The sequence below is a fragment of the Chrysoperla carnea genome, chromosome 5 (assembly GCF_905475395.1).
Source record: "Chrysoperla carnea chromosome 5, inChrCarn1.1, whole genome shotgun sequence".
Classification (NCBI taxonomy): domain Eukaryota; kingdom Metazoa; phylum Arthropoda; class Insecta; order Neuroptera; family Chrysopidae; genus Chrysoperla; species Chrysoperla carnea.
Window position 1 is genome coordinate 56,462,036 of NC_058341.1, and position 17,697 is coordinate 56,479,732.

General features: G+C 29.7%; 3 protein-coding genes across 5 annotated transcripts in view; 1 reads left to right on the top strand and 2 right to left on the bottom strand.

Moving 5' to 3' along the window:
• Positions 1-465: 465 nt before the first annotated feature.
• Positions 466-9,358, bottom strand: LOC123299551 (retinoblastoma-like protein 1). Of its 3 annotated transcripts, none has more exons than XM_044881774.1 (16): positions 9,014-9,358; positions 8,806-8,954; positions 8,325-8,525; positions 8,070-8,260; positions 7,640-7,936; positions 6,286-6,354; positions 5,981-6,084; positions 5,627-5,805; positions 4,240-4,459; positions 3,969-4,172; positions 3,003-3,246; positions 2,416-2,744; positions 2,169-2,348; positions 1,754-2,068; positions 1,525-1,689; positions 466-875 (listed from the first exon to the last, which is right to left on the bottom strand). In XM_044881774.1, the coding sequence occupies exons 1-16, from the start codon at positions 9,152-9,154 to the stop codon at positions 678-680; spliced, it is 3,186 nt and encodes a 1,061-aa protein (XP_044737709.1). In that variant the 5' UTR covers positions 9,155-9,358; the 3' UTR covers positions 466-677. The 3 variants fall into 3 exon arrangements, with proteins under 3 accessions (XP_044737709.1, XP_044737708.1, XP_044737710.1); XM_044881773.1 differs by having other exon boundaries at positions 2,979-3,246; positions 9,014-9,355; XM_044881775.1 differs by lacking the exon at positions 6,286-6,354 and having other exon boundaries at positions 2,979-3,246; positions 9,014-9,355.
• Positions 9,359-10,661: 1,303 nt separating this feature from the next.
• On the top strand, positions 10,662-12,083 carry LOC123301014. Its single transcript, XM_044883726.1, has 5 exons — positions 10,662-10,837; positions 10,941-11,314; positions 11,383-11,522; positions 11,586-11,696; positions 11,754-12,083. Exons 1-5 carry the CDS (start codon positions 10,692-10,694, stop codon positions 12,081-12,083), a joined length of 1,101 nt encoding a protein of 366 aa, XP_044739661.1. The 5' UTR covers positions 10,662-10,691.
• Positions 12,084-16,722: 4,639 nt separating this feature from the next.
• Positions 16,723-17,697, bottom strand: part of LOC123301015 (CD109 antigen) — an 83,697-nt gene continuing 82,722 nt past the window's right edge. The window contains exon 12 of the mRNA XM_044883728.1: positions 16,723-17,661. Coding sequence (XP_044739663.1) covers positions 17,456-17,661 — 206 coding nt within the window. The 3' untranslated portion in view covers positions 16,723-17,455. The remainder of the gene's footprint in view (positions 17,662-17,697) is intronic.

The following is a 17,697-nucleotide window of genomic DNA, read 5'->3' on the forward strand; positions in this document are numbered from 1 at the left end:
AGAAAAGGATGAATAAAATTGTTTATATCTTTAGTGTTTATCAATCCGATTTTTATCAGACCTTATCCTTGCACATTTTCAAATTTTAATGAAAGATACATTGAAATCGACTTCAGGCCTATTATGTATCTTTTTAAATCCCCGTCATTTTTTTTAAATAGATGAAAGATTTTTTACTGCATATAATCCGACCTTTACATAATAATAAAACCGCAAACTTAGATTTATTTTTTTTAATCTTTCTGTTTTTAAGGATTATGAAATGTTGATAATTTTAAACTCTACTTTAAGTGGTCAGTATAAAATTTTTCTACACAGCTTTATAAATTTAAGTTTGTATAATCTCGAATACTATTTAACATATAAGGATGAATTCTTGTTGACTTCGAGTTGAGACATAGTTATTGAAATTTAAATTGAAACTATTTAATATGTTTTTGAAAGTAAAATAACTTTCCAGTTGAAAAGAGAGAGAAGCATTATTTCATTTTAATAACCTTGTACACCACCATAAAGAATTTCCATTTCCATGGTATCGCCATTTTGAATAAGTAGTTAAATTAATATGTGAATGTGTTAATTAATTCGAGTTATGTAATAATTAATAAAAAATAATTTTGAGATTACATAATTTGTCATAAATAAAAATTGTTTGGTTATTATTATAATTTTAGAGTTTATTCTTTAGATTTAGCTTGCACAAGTCGATCATTAAATAATCCGTGTATTTTCCGTTGTATAGCACCAGCTTGTTTTGGTGGCGATGGACCACCAATAACATTCACATGATTATCTTCAATACCATCATTATCACCTAATAAACGTTTTCTGCTCAATTTACTATAATTTATCATTTCATTTATTGCTCGTAAATCCTGTAAAAAATAGAAAAACAAGTGAAAATAGTATTAAAAAAAATTCGTGAACAGCAAAGCTCCGTCATTGAACGTTTTATGTACACAATTAGAATTGGCAAATGAGCAACGTCCATTGGGTCTTGGATCCGTAGGACTCATCTTGTAAACCGTTAGAGATAGAACAAAAGTTTAAATGTAAAAAATGTTCCTTGTAAACAAATAAGCAACGTTTCTTTGAAACATTTTTCCGTAAACATCACTGTTTACTTGCGAGGGCGCTAATTAGGTGCAAATTTTGTAGTATGTATTAATATGGGAATATCAGTTAAGTGTGTGTGGCTATTTAAAAATGAATATATTTTTTATTTACGTGTCTATACATGGTATTTCAACAATTAACTCAGTCAATTGTTTGTTTTCACTTAATAAATGTTAAATTAAAAAATGTGGTTGCCGGAAGTAGGGTTCTTCTGTCCTACTTTATAGGCGTAAAAACTATAGTTCGCATGAATATGACTGCCTGTAAAAGCTGCTGGCGCGGATTCGATTCCTAGGTCAGACTGTGTTTTTTTTCGGTTTTATTTTTCGATTAAGAGGTGTATTTGTCAATGACCGTGTATGCTGACAGGCACGCAGAATATGAGTAGTGTGAAATAAAATTTCTTACCTTTGCAGGACTTCTGCTAAAACAGTAGACTAGAGGTTCACCACTTGGTGATTGATTTAATGTATTTTTCGCTAATGAACGTACAAATACAGTATCCGCCACTCGGCGTGTGGGTGTGGCTGTTAAAGTTTTTGTTGGCAACGGTGACAATAATAAATTGGATTGCTGTAAAATTAAATATAAATAACGATTAATATCTAATATGGAGCACACTTTTAAATGAACTTACCATAGAGAATCTCATAGCAAAATTCTGTATTTTTTGTATATAAATTGTATTATAAAATTTAATTAAATCGCCACGATCTTCATGTGCAAACGATGTCCCTGTACCAGATAATTGATTTGGTGTTAATGGAGCTATTTGTCCAGCAGATGGCTCATGTGGCTGATTTTGTTGATTTGTATTTTGTTGTGTTGTGTTATTTGATGTATCAATTGGACGTTTTTGTAAAAGGACGCTACGATACACGTAACTAGATGCTTGCGGTTGAAGGCGATAGCATCGCATTACTTCTGTAAATGTTCGTTCAGTTCCAGCAACCTAAAAATCCAAGTTTTCAAAATTGAATATTTTGTACTTTTTACGTATTACGCAACTAAGAATAACTGGTACTAAAAAAAAATTCTTTTTTTTACATTACCTTGCAAACAACATAAACAGCGCACATTAAAATTTGATCTAAATGACGATCTTTCATTAAATCGATGTGATGAACAATTGAATACTCGAAACAGGTCCAAATTTTTAAACGTAATTCTTGATTCGTTAAATTTAAATGGTTACATAATGCAGTCATTCGAACACACGCTAAATTATAAAACTAAAAAATTCAAAAAAACATTTGTTTTTAAACACACTTCACTTTTTAAGTTATTATTCCATCTTACCTTTCTGAAAAATAAAGCTAACGAATCATTACGTTTAGGTTTACGCTGTTCCACAACTGGTTGTAATTCTGTTTTCTGATCTGTATTTTGTGGAGTACTTGTAGCTTGTTGAGGTGGAATTTTAGATTGGATTACAACGGGAATTAATCGTTGGGTATCTCCTCCAATTGATATATACATTTTCGGTTGGTTTTGTAATAAAGATTGACCTGGTTTAATGGTTCTAGGTGTAGTTGAAACTGGAGTTGTCGGTCCAACGGAATCTCGTTTTTTACCCATGTAAGTCACGGGAGATTGAAATCGCTCAGAAGCCGAAGGTAATTGAGTATCTGAAAATTTATACTTATTAAAAATTGAAAATCAAAAGTTCTACTGTAAAATTAGTTCTAGTTTATTTTAGAATCTGATTCAATTTTTTAAAAAACAAAGGATTTTCGTCTAAAAAAGAAAAACACTCCATAAAAAGTTCAAGGTAACAAACATTGGCAATTAAGTATTCTCAGAAGTATTCTCAGAGAATTATTATTTAAAAAAATTAAAGAGTAAGGCGATTTCACACTTACTCGGTGAAACAATATTTCCATTACTTTTATCTGACGCTTGAACAATGACTTGACGCTGATTTTGATTTTCATTTTGTTCTGCCTGTTGTGTTATTAATTGCGTACGATTATTTAAAGGATTATTCACTGATGAAACAGGTGGTATTGTACAATCTCCACAAGTTGGTACGGGTAAACCATCGTCAGTTCTAGACGCTGCATCTTCAATTGCTTGCCATACAGGACTGTTATTTTTCCACGCCATTGATTGTAAAACTTGTTCTTCAATCTAAATAAGACAAATTTTATTTAAAAATAATTATAATTTTTAAATTTTCTTGCTAAAATTCTAAATGTGTTAAATCAAGGTAGGAGTTGCGACAATTGGAATTTTGAACCAAAATTTTTTTTTACAAAAACGGAAAGCTCATATATAAGTTTTATAACAAAACTGTTTTTATTTTTTGTGATAATTTTAAAGTTTTAGAAGAACTTTTCAAAAGAGAAACGAAAACGACCGACACAAAAAAATGTTCGTAAAACATCGTTGTGGCGTAATAATGTTAATTACACGATCTTTTACGAATTTTTTCTTTGTCGGGCGTTTTCGTTTACCTATTGAAAAAAACTTTTAAAACTGACTGTAAAGTTAAAATTATCCTGAAAAAATAAAAACAGTTTTATTATAAAACCTATATATGATCTTTCTATTTTTGTCAAAAAAAATTTAAATCACAATTTCGTTAATCATTACGATTTCGCAAATGCATACAACAGGCAAAGTTTTGCAGGACAACAATCAGTAAATCAACACTGCTTTTGGTTGATTTGATTGATTAATTTTTGAAGATGATACTTCAACTCTATAGATTCCTTTTTCTCTAATGTAATATGTATGGTAAGCATTCCTGGTTTCATAAAACAGAAATGCTAAGGACATGGCCCAGGAAAGACTGTAGATCAACAAAAAATTATCTATAGATTGATTTTACAACGATAAAATTAACTTACCAAATTTAAATGTTTAACCAAATCACGTGACAAATGATCTTTAATGCTAACAATTGGTTCAATAATTTTATAAAAATAATATGGCTCTAAATTTAAAGCTTCTAATACCCATGGGAATTTTCGTTGCGAATTATATGAAAATATAACAATTTCTAGTGATACCGCGAACAAACAATGGTGAAATATATCTCGACTTAATAATACCTAAAAAATAAAAAATTCAAATTAATATTCCATAATCAAAAATCAATTTTTTTATATTGATCCTTACTTTACAATTACAATCGGGTTTCTTTCGTGTTTCGTCAGTAATAATATCTTCTAATAATTTATAAAATAAAGTTCTAGCTAATTCTAAACGTTGACTTGTAAAATCAACTCGAGAATTATTGGAATTTTCATTTGAATTTGTAGTATATTTGGAACAAAACATTTCGCCATATTCATTTAATTTTGTTTCAATTTCATCTTTTACATTATTGTCACATTTCCTGGAATAAACCAAATTGAAGGGTTTAATAATATAATTTACGTTAATTATTAGGTTTAATAATATAAATGTATATTTTACATTTCCCTATAATAATATCAATATTTTTTTTGAAAATAATGGAGAGATTTTCTATCAAAATACAATTTTTGATAACACATAAAAGTTCAGCTGTTTGACGTGTTGTACCGCGTACAGGATACAACTTACCATTTTTTAAATGGCACTCCTATTACTTTTTTACATTTTTGAATAGATTAGTAACTTTAGAACATGTTTTGTATAAGAAAATTTTTATTTAAATACAGAATTGATAAAGTTAAACATTAAAATTTTTAATTACGAATATAAAAAATTATTTAATACATTTCTCAAAATTTTTGCCTTAGTGTTCCAAACATCTCTCTAAACGTCTCAAAAACACTCTGGATGTGCAACTCTTATTTGAGGTTTAGTCAAATTATTACATGCCATCTGAATTTTGTTTTGTAAATTCTGGATATCAACTGGTGGATCCTAATACACAATATTTTTTTAGTACCTCCATAAAAAAATTGAATGGGGTCAAATCTAGTGATCTAACGGACAACGGAATAAGTACATTGGTACCATTCCATCGGTTTGGAAACATTCGATATAACTGTTCTCTAACAATCATCGCATTGTTTGCACCATCTTGTTAAAAATGCATATTTTCTCGTGTGGCTAGCGGAACGATATTCCGCTAGCCTATCAGGCTGATGCCTATCAGGATACCACTCTGAGTAAACTTAAGCTGTTTATCGAGATCACACGTTAATCTAAGAACCAGCTTGGCAATTTTGTATGTAGATAAAAATTGTTTTGTAAAAGACATATTTTAAAATTAATAATCTATTTAAATCTGTAATTTGTAACCGTACGCGCGTATCGCAAGGTATACAAACTTGAAATTTTTAGAAAATATGATGCAATTCGATATTATCTTTCAGATCCCGTCTCGCATTTCGTACGTAGTCAAACAGGTAAAATTTTTAGTATCAACAAAATAACTGTGAACACACTGTATATTCAAGTTTGCCGGAACACCGAAAACTTGAACGGATCGTATAATTTAAAAAAAATTACGCTTCGGCGAATATTAGACATTAAACTAGAGAAATTCTATCTTTAAGTGATTGTAACTTACTTGAATATTGCTAACAATTCTGGTGATGGGTTTGGAGTTCTTCCAGCTAATAAAGTACGTAAATGTGAAACACTGCAAGTAGCAGTTGTTACTAGAGTAGCTCCCGCTGGATTTTCACGTCTACCGCGTAAATAGCACCGTCCTGTATATGGCGTATTCGGTACTAAATGTTGTTTTACCTAAAAAACAAAACAATTTTGAGTTTCATTTTTATTTTTTGAAAGACGCGTTCTTGTTGTGAGAGTTAAGTCAACGACCATTTTGTCAAATAAGGAGTTAATGCATGATGTACCAATTTTAAAAATCATACACGTTGACCTAGCTCTTACTAGAAGAACTCAAGTGAAAACTAACCAAATTTTCCTCCTTATTTTTCTTTGTATTAATCTGTTCAGCAGATTCAGTACCAGTTCCAATAAGTCTAGCTGGTGATCCAATATGAACATTCGCATCAACTTCTAAAAATGAAAATTTGTACGAAACTATTGTATGTGTGTTTGTTTGTTTATTTGTTTATTGTGTGAGCGCATGCGACAAGCAACCAATAAATAATGGTAACTTGTATAGCATTGTTCTTAAATAAACCCAACAAAAAAAAAATTAACCCTATTTTTTTAGCCCCTTAGTCAAAATGGGTAAAAAGGATGTGTGAATGTTACCTTGTTTTAGTTCTTGAAGTGCTGGACGGGTGTATTGTTTTCTGAGTACGCGTATACGTCGACATTCGGCTGTAACCACCCCAGAATATTTTAAAAAATTATAAAAACAAAACAAAAAAAACTTAAACCTAAAGAAAGCCGATTTTTGTTTTGGGGCTAAATTTTGTAATATGCTGCATAAAACTAAATTTTACCGGCTTAAAGAGTTTTGAAGGACTATAAGGATAAAGAAAATTTTGGAAATTTTTTATGCAGCCACCTTTAAATTATGCTATACAAGTCCATTTATAATCATATAACTTTCATGGAAATTATTTATAAGGAAGACGCATGCGATAGTGATTTCAAAATTAAAATTTTAATAAGTAGGCAAAATCATCTACTTTTTGACTAAAAATATCGAAAGATTAAGTCTTTTCAATTTAACAAAAGTGTAATTTGACCAATGTTTACTTATAAGCCTAGGATCTGTACGAATTTTAACATTATTAAAAATTTAAAAATAAGTTATCTGTAGATATTTTTTGCCAAAAATATAAGTAAAACCATCATTCCAAGTAATAAACCAACTTTTTATAAACTTGTTTTAAGTAATTGAAATTAAATTTTAAAACCCACAAGCTTTGGCGTAACAGCATTTTTATACTTTACAAAGTATAATATAATAAACAGAAGTTTTGTAGCATCATTATTATTTTTTACAAACTATAATTTCATTATTATTATTTAAGCTAAATACAGAAAAAAATGCTTTTGTGTTAACAGCTGTTTTATATAACGAATTTTTTTTTGATAAAAACAAACACGATTTGCTTGCTGCCCTTTTTATCTATGACAGAATCAGCTGTCTTTTTTATTTACAGATCAGCTGATTTTTGGAGAATTTCAAGTGGCAGATGTTTTTTTTCAACGTTTTTAAAAAGGAATTTCTGATATTTTTTGATCGTGCAATTAAAATTATTCCAATTCATAAAAATACCAAATCAGTTGCACAAAAAATTGCAAGATTTTAAATTTTTGGCGGTTTTTTTTTAAATTTGTTTCTGGATGTTATTCCAACAAGCGTGTGAAATTACACCCATATGAATTAATTTTGTATTGAAATTATCTACTTTTAAATTCTCAAAATTTTATTTAGTCGTAATTTACGCAATTTTTTTTAAACTGTTTAGGTTAAATGACTATTTCCATACAGCTTTGTATACCGTATTAGACCCAAATTGATCAGTTAAATCTGGCAAAATTAACAAAGGAATATACAAAAAAATTTAATTTTCCCAAAATAATTTCAAATGAAAAACATATGAAATATATAAATTTTTATCAAAATAAGAACCCGGATTTCTAAACTTACCTAAAAAGATCCGCTCATCAAAATCGCCTTTATTCAAAACATAAGCTTCATATTCTTTGTTGATCGATTTTAAATTAATATCGAATACTTCTTGATCTAAAAGTCCTGTGAAAGTTGTAGGATCTGCTCGTAATACTTTTTTACCAATTAATGTTTTCATGTGCTGTTTCCATGAATAATTTTTTATCACTTTAGCATCCAAAACATGTGCATCGTGTCGTTTGCATAACGCATCCATTACACATGGTGGTTCTATCGGCGGTGTATACTCAGAGGAGGTCCAATCTGATGGAAGACCTACACATACAAAAATATTAAGGCTAAATTTGATGTAGGTCAGCATTGTTTATCTTTTCACAATTAATTTTGGCTCATTCAAAAATGCAAGATTAACACAGTATAATTATTTCAACAATTTAAGGATAATTACCTGGGAAATTCGCTTGTAGAAGATCTCTACGATCAGAAACAACAGCATTTCCGAACATTAAATCACAGCATGCTAATAAATAGTGTAAGCTATTTACTAAATCGGCACTAATTTCAGGATTTTCACCTTTGACGTAAATAAATAGCGTCCAACAAAATTCGAACACTTTACTTGAGGTACATGGTGCACTCCTAGGAAACAACATGATTTAAAATATATTAAATTTACGTGGTGCAATAATTTTTGATTACTTACCTTGGTTTACGGGATCTCTGCGGTCGGGTCGTATCATCGGAAGTATTCACAAACATATCATAGAATATCAATTGGTATTGTTCGAATATCACGGTTGAAACTTCAAAATTTCTTTCTAATCTCTCAATTTCATTACTAAATTCTACAGGCATGTTTGCCATGTTTACCCATTTTTTACTTTTGTCGAAAAATTGTATTAAGCTAAGGAGGAAAACAAATATTAGTATGTAATTCATTCAAACTATGAGAAAAAATTCTCAATTACATTTTCAACCGTGAAGGAAAAATTTTAAAGCGATTTAGAATCTAATCTTTAAACAGTTAAAGAGATTTAGAATTGAAATCGTCAATAAAATTATTATTTATGTGGTAGCCATTCGGGGCTGTATGCAGTTCGATTGTAAACGAATCTGCCAGAAAAGCAGATTCAGATTGAAAAGCAATTCACAATAATATGTTATTCGCAGATGTGAAAATTTACCTTAAATTGCACAAACGTAGAAGACGAGTTAAATTCACGCCATTTCCTTGGACAACCGTTTCTGATTGACCTCCTACAGTAGGTAAACACTTTGACACTTTTCGACAGGCCACATACAAAGCACATCCTAACCAATGAAGTTGATCTCCCTAAAAAACGAAAACCATTTAATTACTGGATTCGAAATCAAAGCACAAAGTAAATTTACTTCAAGTGTATAATTTTGTCGAATAGATTCATAACTATCCCAAGCTTGATTTGCTGAATCTGAATCTAAATTTAAATTTCTACATAATTCTTGATGTTTACGTAAAACATCATTTTCTGTATCTGTTTCCAATAAACCCATTTTAAATTTAAAGTATTATTGGAACAAAATCACATAAAGTTATTTATTTGAAAATCACAACAACACCATAACGCAAAAACACGATACACACAAATGAAAAAACTCTTAAAATATAAGGATCGGGCGGGAACTATGATAATCTTTTGTCGCGTCACCAGATTACTGATAATTTCGCGCCAAAATTATTTTTACGATTCTCAATTGTATTTCACAAATTTACATGAATATTTTTATATTAAATTATCAATACAGTTAATTTATGCAATATTATTTTGTATTTTTAGGAATTATTTGGAAAATTTAATAAAGAAATTAATATTTTCGTCGCGAAAACAGCTATTATTATGGCGGATTATATTGTAACTAAACTTAAGCGCGCAATTAGGTTGTTCCATACGTCAAGTAAAAATGGGTGCATTCGATAAACTATTTTATCTCCATTTCCGTTTGAATATCTTTTTATACAAATTTTAAATTAATTTATTATGACTTATAAAAGTGTTTGTTTATTATCTTATCTCTTTCAAACTTTAATTAATTATTATTAATTTAAAACCTTCTTAAAAAAGTATACACTACGTATTATGCTTTTTAAATTGGTTATTTGATACGATGCGGTTTTAGTATTACCAATTAAATTATAGACAATTAGTTTTAAAATTTTTCACATGTGGGGTTAAGGTATTCGTATAGAGAACCGATTTTAGTAGAAGCCACGTGTTGGATATCTTTAAAGAATCAATTATATTTTGTGTTTATTAACATTTCTTATATAGAAGAGCCTTTAGATTTAAGATCAAAGGCTTCGCGCCAATGCGTAATTGGCGAACGAAATTACCTAGAGATGGCTCTGGTGTGAATGCAATATGGCCGATATAGAGGATTTTCGTTCAAGTTGTCAAAATAAATTTTTGCATTTTTTTTTGTTTATTTGTTTTTTTAACATGGAGAAAGCCCTGGATATTAATATTGGTGATATATTTTATCTACTTGGTGGATCAGTAAGGCCGTTGTTGGAAGGAGAGGCGCTTTCTCGTTCCAAAAACTTGTTTTTCTGTGGTATCCAATCGAAGCAAAATAATTGTTTATTAATCAAATCTTCATGTTTGCAAACGTCGAACATCACCGAGAAACCTCATGAGATCTAAATCAAAGTGTTTGTAGCCAATGACAACAAAAAAATCGAATGCTATTGTTCTTGCAAAGCGGGCGCGGGAAGCAAGTGCAAGCATGTTTTTGCGACATTGTGCGACAACTGACGCCTGTAGATCTTGTTTTCCCACACTGGGGAACACCACAACGTTTTTCATTTTTGATAATTTCCATCTCAACAACAAAAACATTCAGCACTTATGTAGCTGTCAAAACTCAAAATCCTCTATAATAGTTTCACTAATCCTCGCTGCGCGGCGCCACCGTATCTTGCGATCGCGAATAAGTTCACATTTTTCCTTTATTTTTGGAAAATGAACACGAGATGTCGCCTTCATCGAAATGTCAATTTTATTTTTGAAATTTGTACACGAACCCTAAAATAATGAATTTTCATAATGGTTTAGTGAAAATTCAGCAATTTATTTTAATCACAACTAAGAATTTTTCATTTTCAAATAATTTACAAGCGAATTATAAAAAGGAAAATAGGGTTTTGAAAAAATTAATGTATGGATCATCGGCAAAAAAGTAAATATAAAAAAATTTGCTTGGCAATAATCTAATTTGAATACCTTGAATTGTTCCTGGGAAAAGTTTCTTTATCTAACTTTATCTGTTTGAAATCTTTTAGAAAAAAGTATAATATGTTCGATAATAATACTCCGCTACTACCTACTGCTGCCAATTTAGCAAAAGGTGCTTTCGAGGGCAAAAAATCTGTAAATGCAAAACGAATTGCCGTTTTAAATAAATTATTTATGAAAAATATCACCGATCTAATGGCTACCGGTGAATATTCAAACGAATTTATCGGGAAAGGATTAGAAATATCACGTGTTCAGACCACACCAGATTTTCAAGGTGTAAATGTTTTTTGGGTAGCAAAAGGCTCTGAAGATGATGATAAATTACAAGAAACATTAAATAAACATGCCGGATCATTGCGGCATGAATTATCTCAACTTCGAGTTATGGGTGTAGTTCCAAAAATACATTTCGTTAAAGGTAGTTTCATCAATAACAAACCGTTTTCTCTTTTCTTTTTTTTCTTTTTTAAATTCGTTTTATTTTAGATAAAGTGTATGCCAAATTAGTTGAAGTTGATGCTCGATTAGTAAATGCTGATTTTGGAGACGATTATGTTCCCGTAGATCCAAGTTATCGAATGAAATCTGAGTTTATGTTGAATAGCAAATTGTCGGAGGATGTCAAAGTATGAAAAATTTCATTCTAAGTATGATTATTACTTTTAATTCGTTTTTCCTTCCGTTTTTAGGAACAAATCAAAATTGTTGAAGATGAAACGAAAGATGAAATCGAAGAAGAACCATTACCTCCAATGAGACATGATATTTTTGGATTAAATCACTCTGAAATGATGGCTAGAGTAAGTTAAACATTTCTTTTTAATTCTGGAATAGTATTTAACAATATTTCGTCTTAGGTAAAGCGGCAAATTAAAAAATCTAAAGCATTACATCGGAAAAATCCCGCTACAAATGTCGAATTGACCGAAATAAATAAGTCGGATCAAAATATAGCTCATAGTTTTACATATCCAAGTATGAGAGCACAAAAGCAAGCGTTTGAAAAATTTTTACAGCAACGGCAGATTATGAAAATGAAAGCAAAAAAGGAACGTGATAAAAATTATAGTCCCGATAAAGAATATCTACGCGAACAACTTTTGTCATACGAAAATGATGACATTATCGAAGATAATCACCAAGATAAAGATTATATAGAAGAATATGATGATGCCAAAAAAAGTTGACTTGGTGGTAACTTTTAGGCATTATTTTTATGAAATAATATTTATTTGTAGGTATTAATACAAATTTGTTCATTGTTTTTATATAATTTATTATATTTCCTATAAAAACCCATTTTCCCGATTTTAAAAGGCTACTCGATATTTTTCAGGCCCACATTTAAGAAAAAACGTATTAAATTTTTCCAAGGCAAACTATTACTCTTACTATTTGGGATTAATATCAAATTAAAAATTTAAAGAAACCCTTGACATAAAATCAGGTCTGATCGATTCATATGTGGCATCTACTCGGCCGTTTGAATATCATCGCCGTTTTTTTCGGGTATAAAAGCCTTAACTCGCAATTGGAACATACTTTATAACACTCTCGATCAAATTAGCTTTCAAAGAACAGCATAAATCGAAATCGGTTCATCCGTTTATTAGCTGGGATGTCACAAAATCAATTCAGAACGATTTGTTTGTGGCATCGCAGCTCATAAACGGATGAATCGATTTTGATTTTTGTTTGTTTGAACATTTTTTCCAAAAAATAGTATACAGAATTCACCATTTTAATTTATCGCCTGTGTCCATGACTTAGACCTACAATTATCGATAAACTTAAAGCGTATCTACAAGCGTTTCCTTTCGATTAAATGCAATAATAACATAATTTTAAGTCGCATTTCCTACGATGGCTAACGATTTTCGAAAAAATGTTTTAATTTAAAAATGTTAGTATTTTAATGAGGATCAACTTCCTAATTTAAAGTGTTATGCTATCATTTACCTTTTACGATATACTAGGTCCAACATGATGTCACCCATCAAACTTCACAACTTTTGTTAAAGTTATTTTTGATTGGTTAATTACAAAACGAGCTATTAGCCATAATAGATTAAAATGGTCCACCCTATATAACCCCTTAAGGTAGTACCTACACGAAAGTGATATTCCAAGAATTTCTCAAAACTCAGAATATAAAATATTTAATTCATAATACACTTGCTGTTAAAATTAGAAGATGATTTACCATGCCATACATGAGATATTAGCAATTAAAAGTGACGCAATTTGTACGTGTACATGGGAGAAGTGTATAAAAATACACAAATTTACAAATATTATATTTATTTACCAATGAATGACGTCCACCATCTCTATGAAAAACTAATATAATGTAGAATACTATATTTAGAAAATATATAAATAAAAATAAAAATTATTTACCATATAGTTTCGATAAAAAACTTAAATAAATAACTCGTTTTAGCGATGATTTTTGTGGAAAAGATATGAAGACTAATGTTAAAGGCATATGTCATAGTGTGTGTGCTTATATGTATACTAGAAACAGTAGTGAAGAACTACAGTCTTCTGAAAATAATATATGGTATATGTATAATAGTCATAGCACAGTTACTGCACTGAATGATAGTATTAGTCCAAAACTTTTTGACTGGACGGTCGCGGAGGAACTACCTTAAGGTTAGTATTTAAACCTTTAACTAAATCGTAAAAATTCTATAAAAAATATTTGTCTCCAATATTTACGAAAACATCGATTTAGGTTAATCTCAACCTGACGATAACGATACTAATAGTTAAAATCCGATTCTAATTATGGTTTTCGAAATACATTCATTTTTCCTAATTTTTCGGTCAAAATTACCTTAATAACTGACTTCTATTAAAATAGAAAACAAATTTTTTTTTTACATATTGTCCCTTAAGAAAATCGTAATAATTGCGTCACGGATTCCACTGATTAAAATCCATTATGAATTACGGTTTTTGATATAACAGCCTCACAGAGAATGAATTGACAACTGAAAAACCTGTAGTAATACAAAATAAAGGAAGAAAATAGGAAAAAGACAAAATAGGGTTATAAAACGAGGAATTTTCATATGAGATAAAAAATTTCTCTACAAATTTATATTAAAATCAAATATATTTCTTTTTAAAGTACAAAAAAAAATCAGAGACAGAAATAGATAAATGAGAGACAAGAAGAACTATATACAAGTGTTAAGTAATAAAATTTTTAGGGGGAAAAACTCCTTGCATAAAAATTATGATGCTTAAATTCCACTTTATGTGTACAAAACGAAAAACTTTATCAAAAATTGTATAAAAAAATTGTTTTTGTGGATTTTAAACATCAAAATTTATTCATAAATGATAAAATTATTTCTAAAGGTAAATTATTTTTGAGGAAATGTAAAACTTATTGTACAAAAACTGCCATTTTTTTACTTTTTTTAAATCATTGCATGAAGAATTATCGCAGATATTCAATTTTTCAGAAGCTGATAACGTTTTTTTAAAATTAAAAACAGTAAAATTTGTTCTGAAAGAGTTTTAAATGCTATCCTCACCAGATGTTGTATTTAGGCTAGATATCAAATATCTGGGAAAAATCTCATGTTTTTCCTTATTTACCTTATTTTGCATGAATGGTGTTTCTCACAACTTATTAATTTAGATTCGGAGAAAATAATGACCGCCATACAAACGGACCATTCCGTTTTTTTTATGGGATGGCGGAACTCTAAAAACGATTTAATTTTGAAAATTGACAATTCTGCTGCTTAATAATATTAATAAAAAACCTTTAGAAAAAATTAAAAATTCAGCAATTATTCTTCGAAAATAAACTAAAAATTAATTAAATATATATAATTATTTAAAAAAAAAAATTAAGATAAATTTTTCTTGCAATAATGACTTATGTCATTATCAAAAATGTGGACGGTTTCTTATTGAGACTAAGTGAGCAATATAAGGGCTTTCGTATACTAGAAAGCTTCACTGTCGTAGCCAAATCGGTTCATTATAATCCATTGTCATCACAACCAAAGTTGGGGAATGTAATCGATTCCCCAACTTTGGCATCTTCTGTCGAAGTGGATATCTTAATTTGATGATTACCCGGCGAATAATGTGTTAAAAGTAAGAAATCCGCGGTTGCTCGCTGGCCCATACCGTCTTAAGAGCGCTGATACACTAACTGAGGAAACTGAGTTTAGCATTTCAGTGGCTCGATCGCTTCGCTTTTTTCTAGCCCAAGCTTGGAACGTAAATCAATTTTATGTCTCCAAACTCCTTGCATGAGGAAATTACGCAGGTAATTTCTCAGGTTCCACGGGACGACGACTTCCTTCACACATATCAACATTAATTTGTAATTCCATTCGACTTAAGTCTAGGCGTTAGAAAGATGCCACTATAAATATTTCAAATGGTATTGTATTTAAAAACTAGACCTCCCATCGATGCGACTATAGATAAATTCGCAATACGTTTTTTGCATAATGCAGGCAATCGGCAGATGAAACTGGTTGGTAAATTTGGTTATAGCAGTTAAGATTCCTAGTGTTCGAAAGTCCTAAATGCTCAAAAATTTTATCATTTTTTTCACGATTTAAATAACATTAAAATATAATTTATTTAAAATATAATTATTTAAATATATATCTTTGTTTCTTTCATAGATATCATCATAATCATAGACCAAAATTATTTTATTAGGTACAGAATGTCCTAAGAACATCATCACATATCGATCCAAAAACAAAACAACAATTTACGCAACGATAAATTGGAAGAGTAATATTAAAAAATCGGGATTCGACGAATTTTCTAATTGATGATGAATATAATTATTTTAATTAGTAGAAGAGCTAACTAATGTTTCTTTTTTAAATTTACTTAAAAAAAAGGCCTTCTCTGCAAAACTTTGACTCTTCGAAATGATCTAATTCGAAAAATAACTATTTAAAAAATACACATTTTGTAACAATAAAAAGTTTGCTTAAAATCTAAAATCTTGGATTTGTACATAAGATTTACGTTCGACTTAACAATCTAAATTTTGTTACTAATTTTTAAGATTCAGTATTTACATGAAAATAAGAGTTAAATGTTTATAATAATAATAATATTTTTCTATTTAAAGGCCGATATGATGGCTTCGGATAATATGATAGAGAGAATAAAATTTTAAGCAGAAAAATCGCGCTAAGATTTTTAATTTAGTGATAAAAAAAAAAAAAAAATTTTGTCGGTAGCCTAGAGTAGGAGAGCCCAAGTGGGGATTTGAGGAATAATTCAAGCGTTTGATTTCGATAGGTTAATTAAATCGAGCGCATCAGATTAAGATACGGTGAATTAATTACATGTTAAGTTAGTTTTAATACATTTCAATAATTTGACGATTTAAGCGTGACGCAAGGAAATTGAAGGCTTATATATAGGTCATATTTTTTTTTTTTTTTATTTTGAAGGGGAAAATTCAAGGGATACGAAAAACATATAATTTGACGACTTTCGCAAACCGCAGTCACATAATTCGCAAACGCAAGACAATATTAATAGAGCGTATATTTTAAAGTATCTGTGTATTTAAGATTTTTGTCAAATTGAAATACAGCATGGTTAGATCATCAAGCTGAACCTCCAGTTAAAAAATTTGACTCGCTCAAGTTATTACACAAGTCGATTTTTTTTTTTGCATTTTCAAAAATTCACTTGCGTTACGTCTAAATTATCAGTATTTTGTATGGGAGCTATGTTGCGGTCCATCTAACGCCCCCTATGAAAGTTTGATGCGCGATGCGCTCAAGATATTTTATTGTTTAACCCTTACACACGGCCACCCCCTCCACTGTCAAAACCGTATTTCCGTTATGGGAGAAACGTGGGAGTGTTACAGTTTCAATATTTGACGCGCTCGAGTTACTCTATGTGTCTGTTTTTTAAGGCCTGTAAGTTCTTCATCTACCCTTAAATTGGAAAACTTTATAGGACGTTTTTTTTTCTGATAATCATTAAGCTTCAAAAAAAACCAAGAGACCTCAGCGACGCTCGAGTTACTACACATTTAGCATCGTGGACTCCCCTACTACAAGGGACAGTACAAATCTTCTATGGACAAGAGGATTCTCTATATTACTGTAATATTTAGTGCTACCTCTATATTACTATCATTACAGAACACGCTGTATAGAGAAGTAGCTGTAATTTTTCGAAAACGATCTAAAGCTCTTAAACTTCAATTTTCAATTACAACTCAAACAATGCCCTTTCCGCTATTATAAAATTTTGACGTAATTTAGGTATAAAAAAATTTTTTTTTAATTTCAGGGAAATTTGATTGCCGATTTACATTAATACAAAAAAGTTTCATATTTTTTGGCAGTTACATGTAGCATTTTCGAATAATTTACTCATTTTCATGTATATACTGAACAAAAAAATTTACTACACAAACAAATTAAGAAAACGTAACAAAAACACGTAATAATATCAGCCGAGAGATAAAATGAGATTCAAAAATTTGATTTTTAAAATGTTTTTTCGATCTTTGAAATGAATTTGAATAAAACTAGAGTAAAGCACCGTTATGCTGAGTTTTGAAATGTCGAACAATATGAAATAGTACAACAATAAATGTTGATATAATTGATATTGATACTGATGAAGTTGCCATGTTGTAAATTGGACAATATGGACATTGACTGCTCCCACAAACTTCACAAATATTTAATAGATATGTTGGTATTGCATCGAATATTGTTTCGTTGAAACGTTCTGAAATTAAAAACAAAAGATAAATTTGTTTATTCA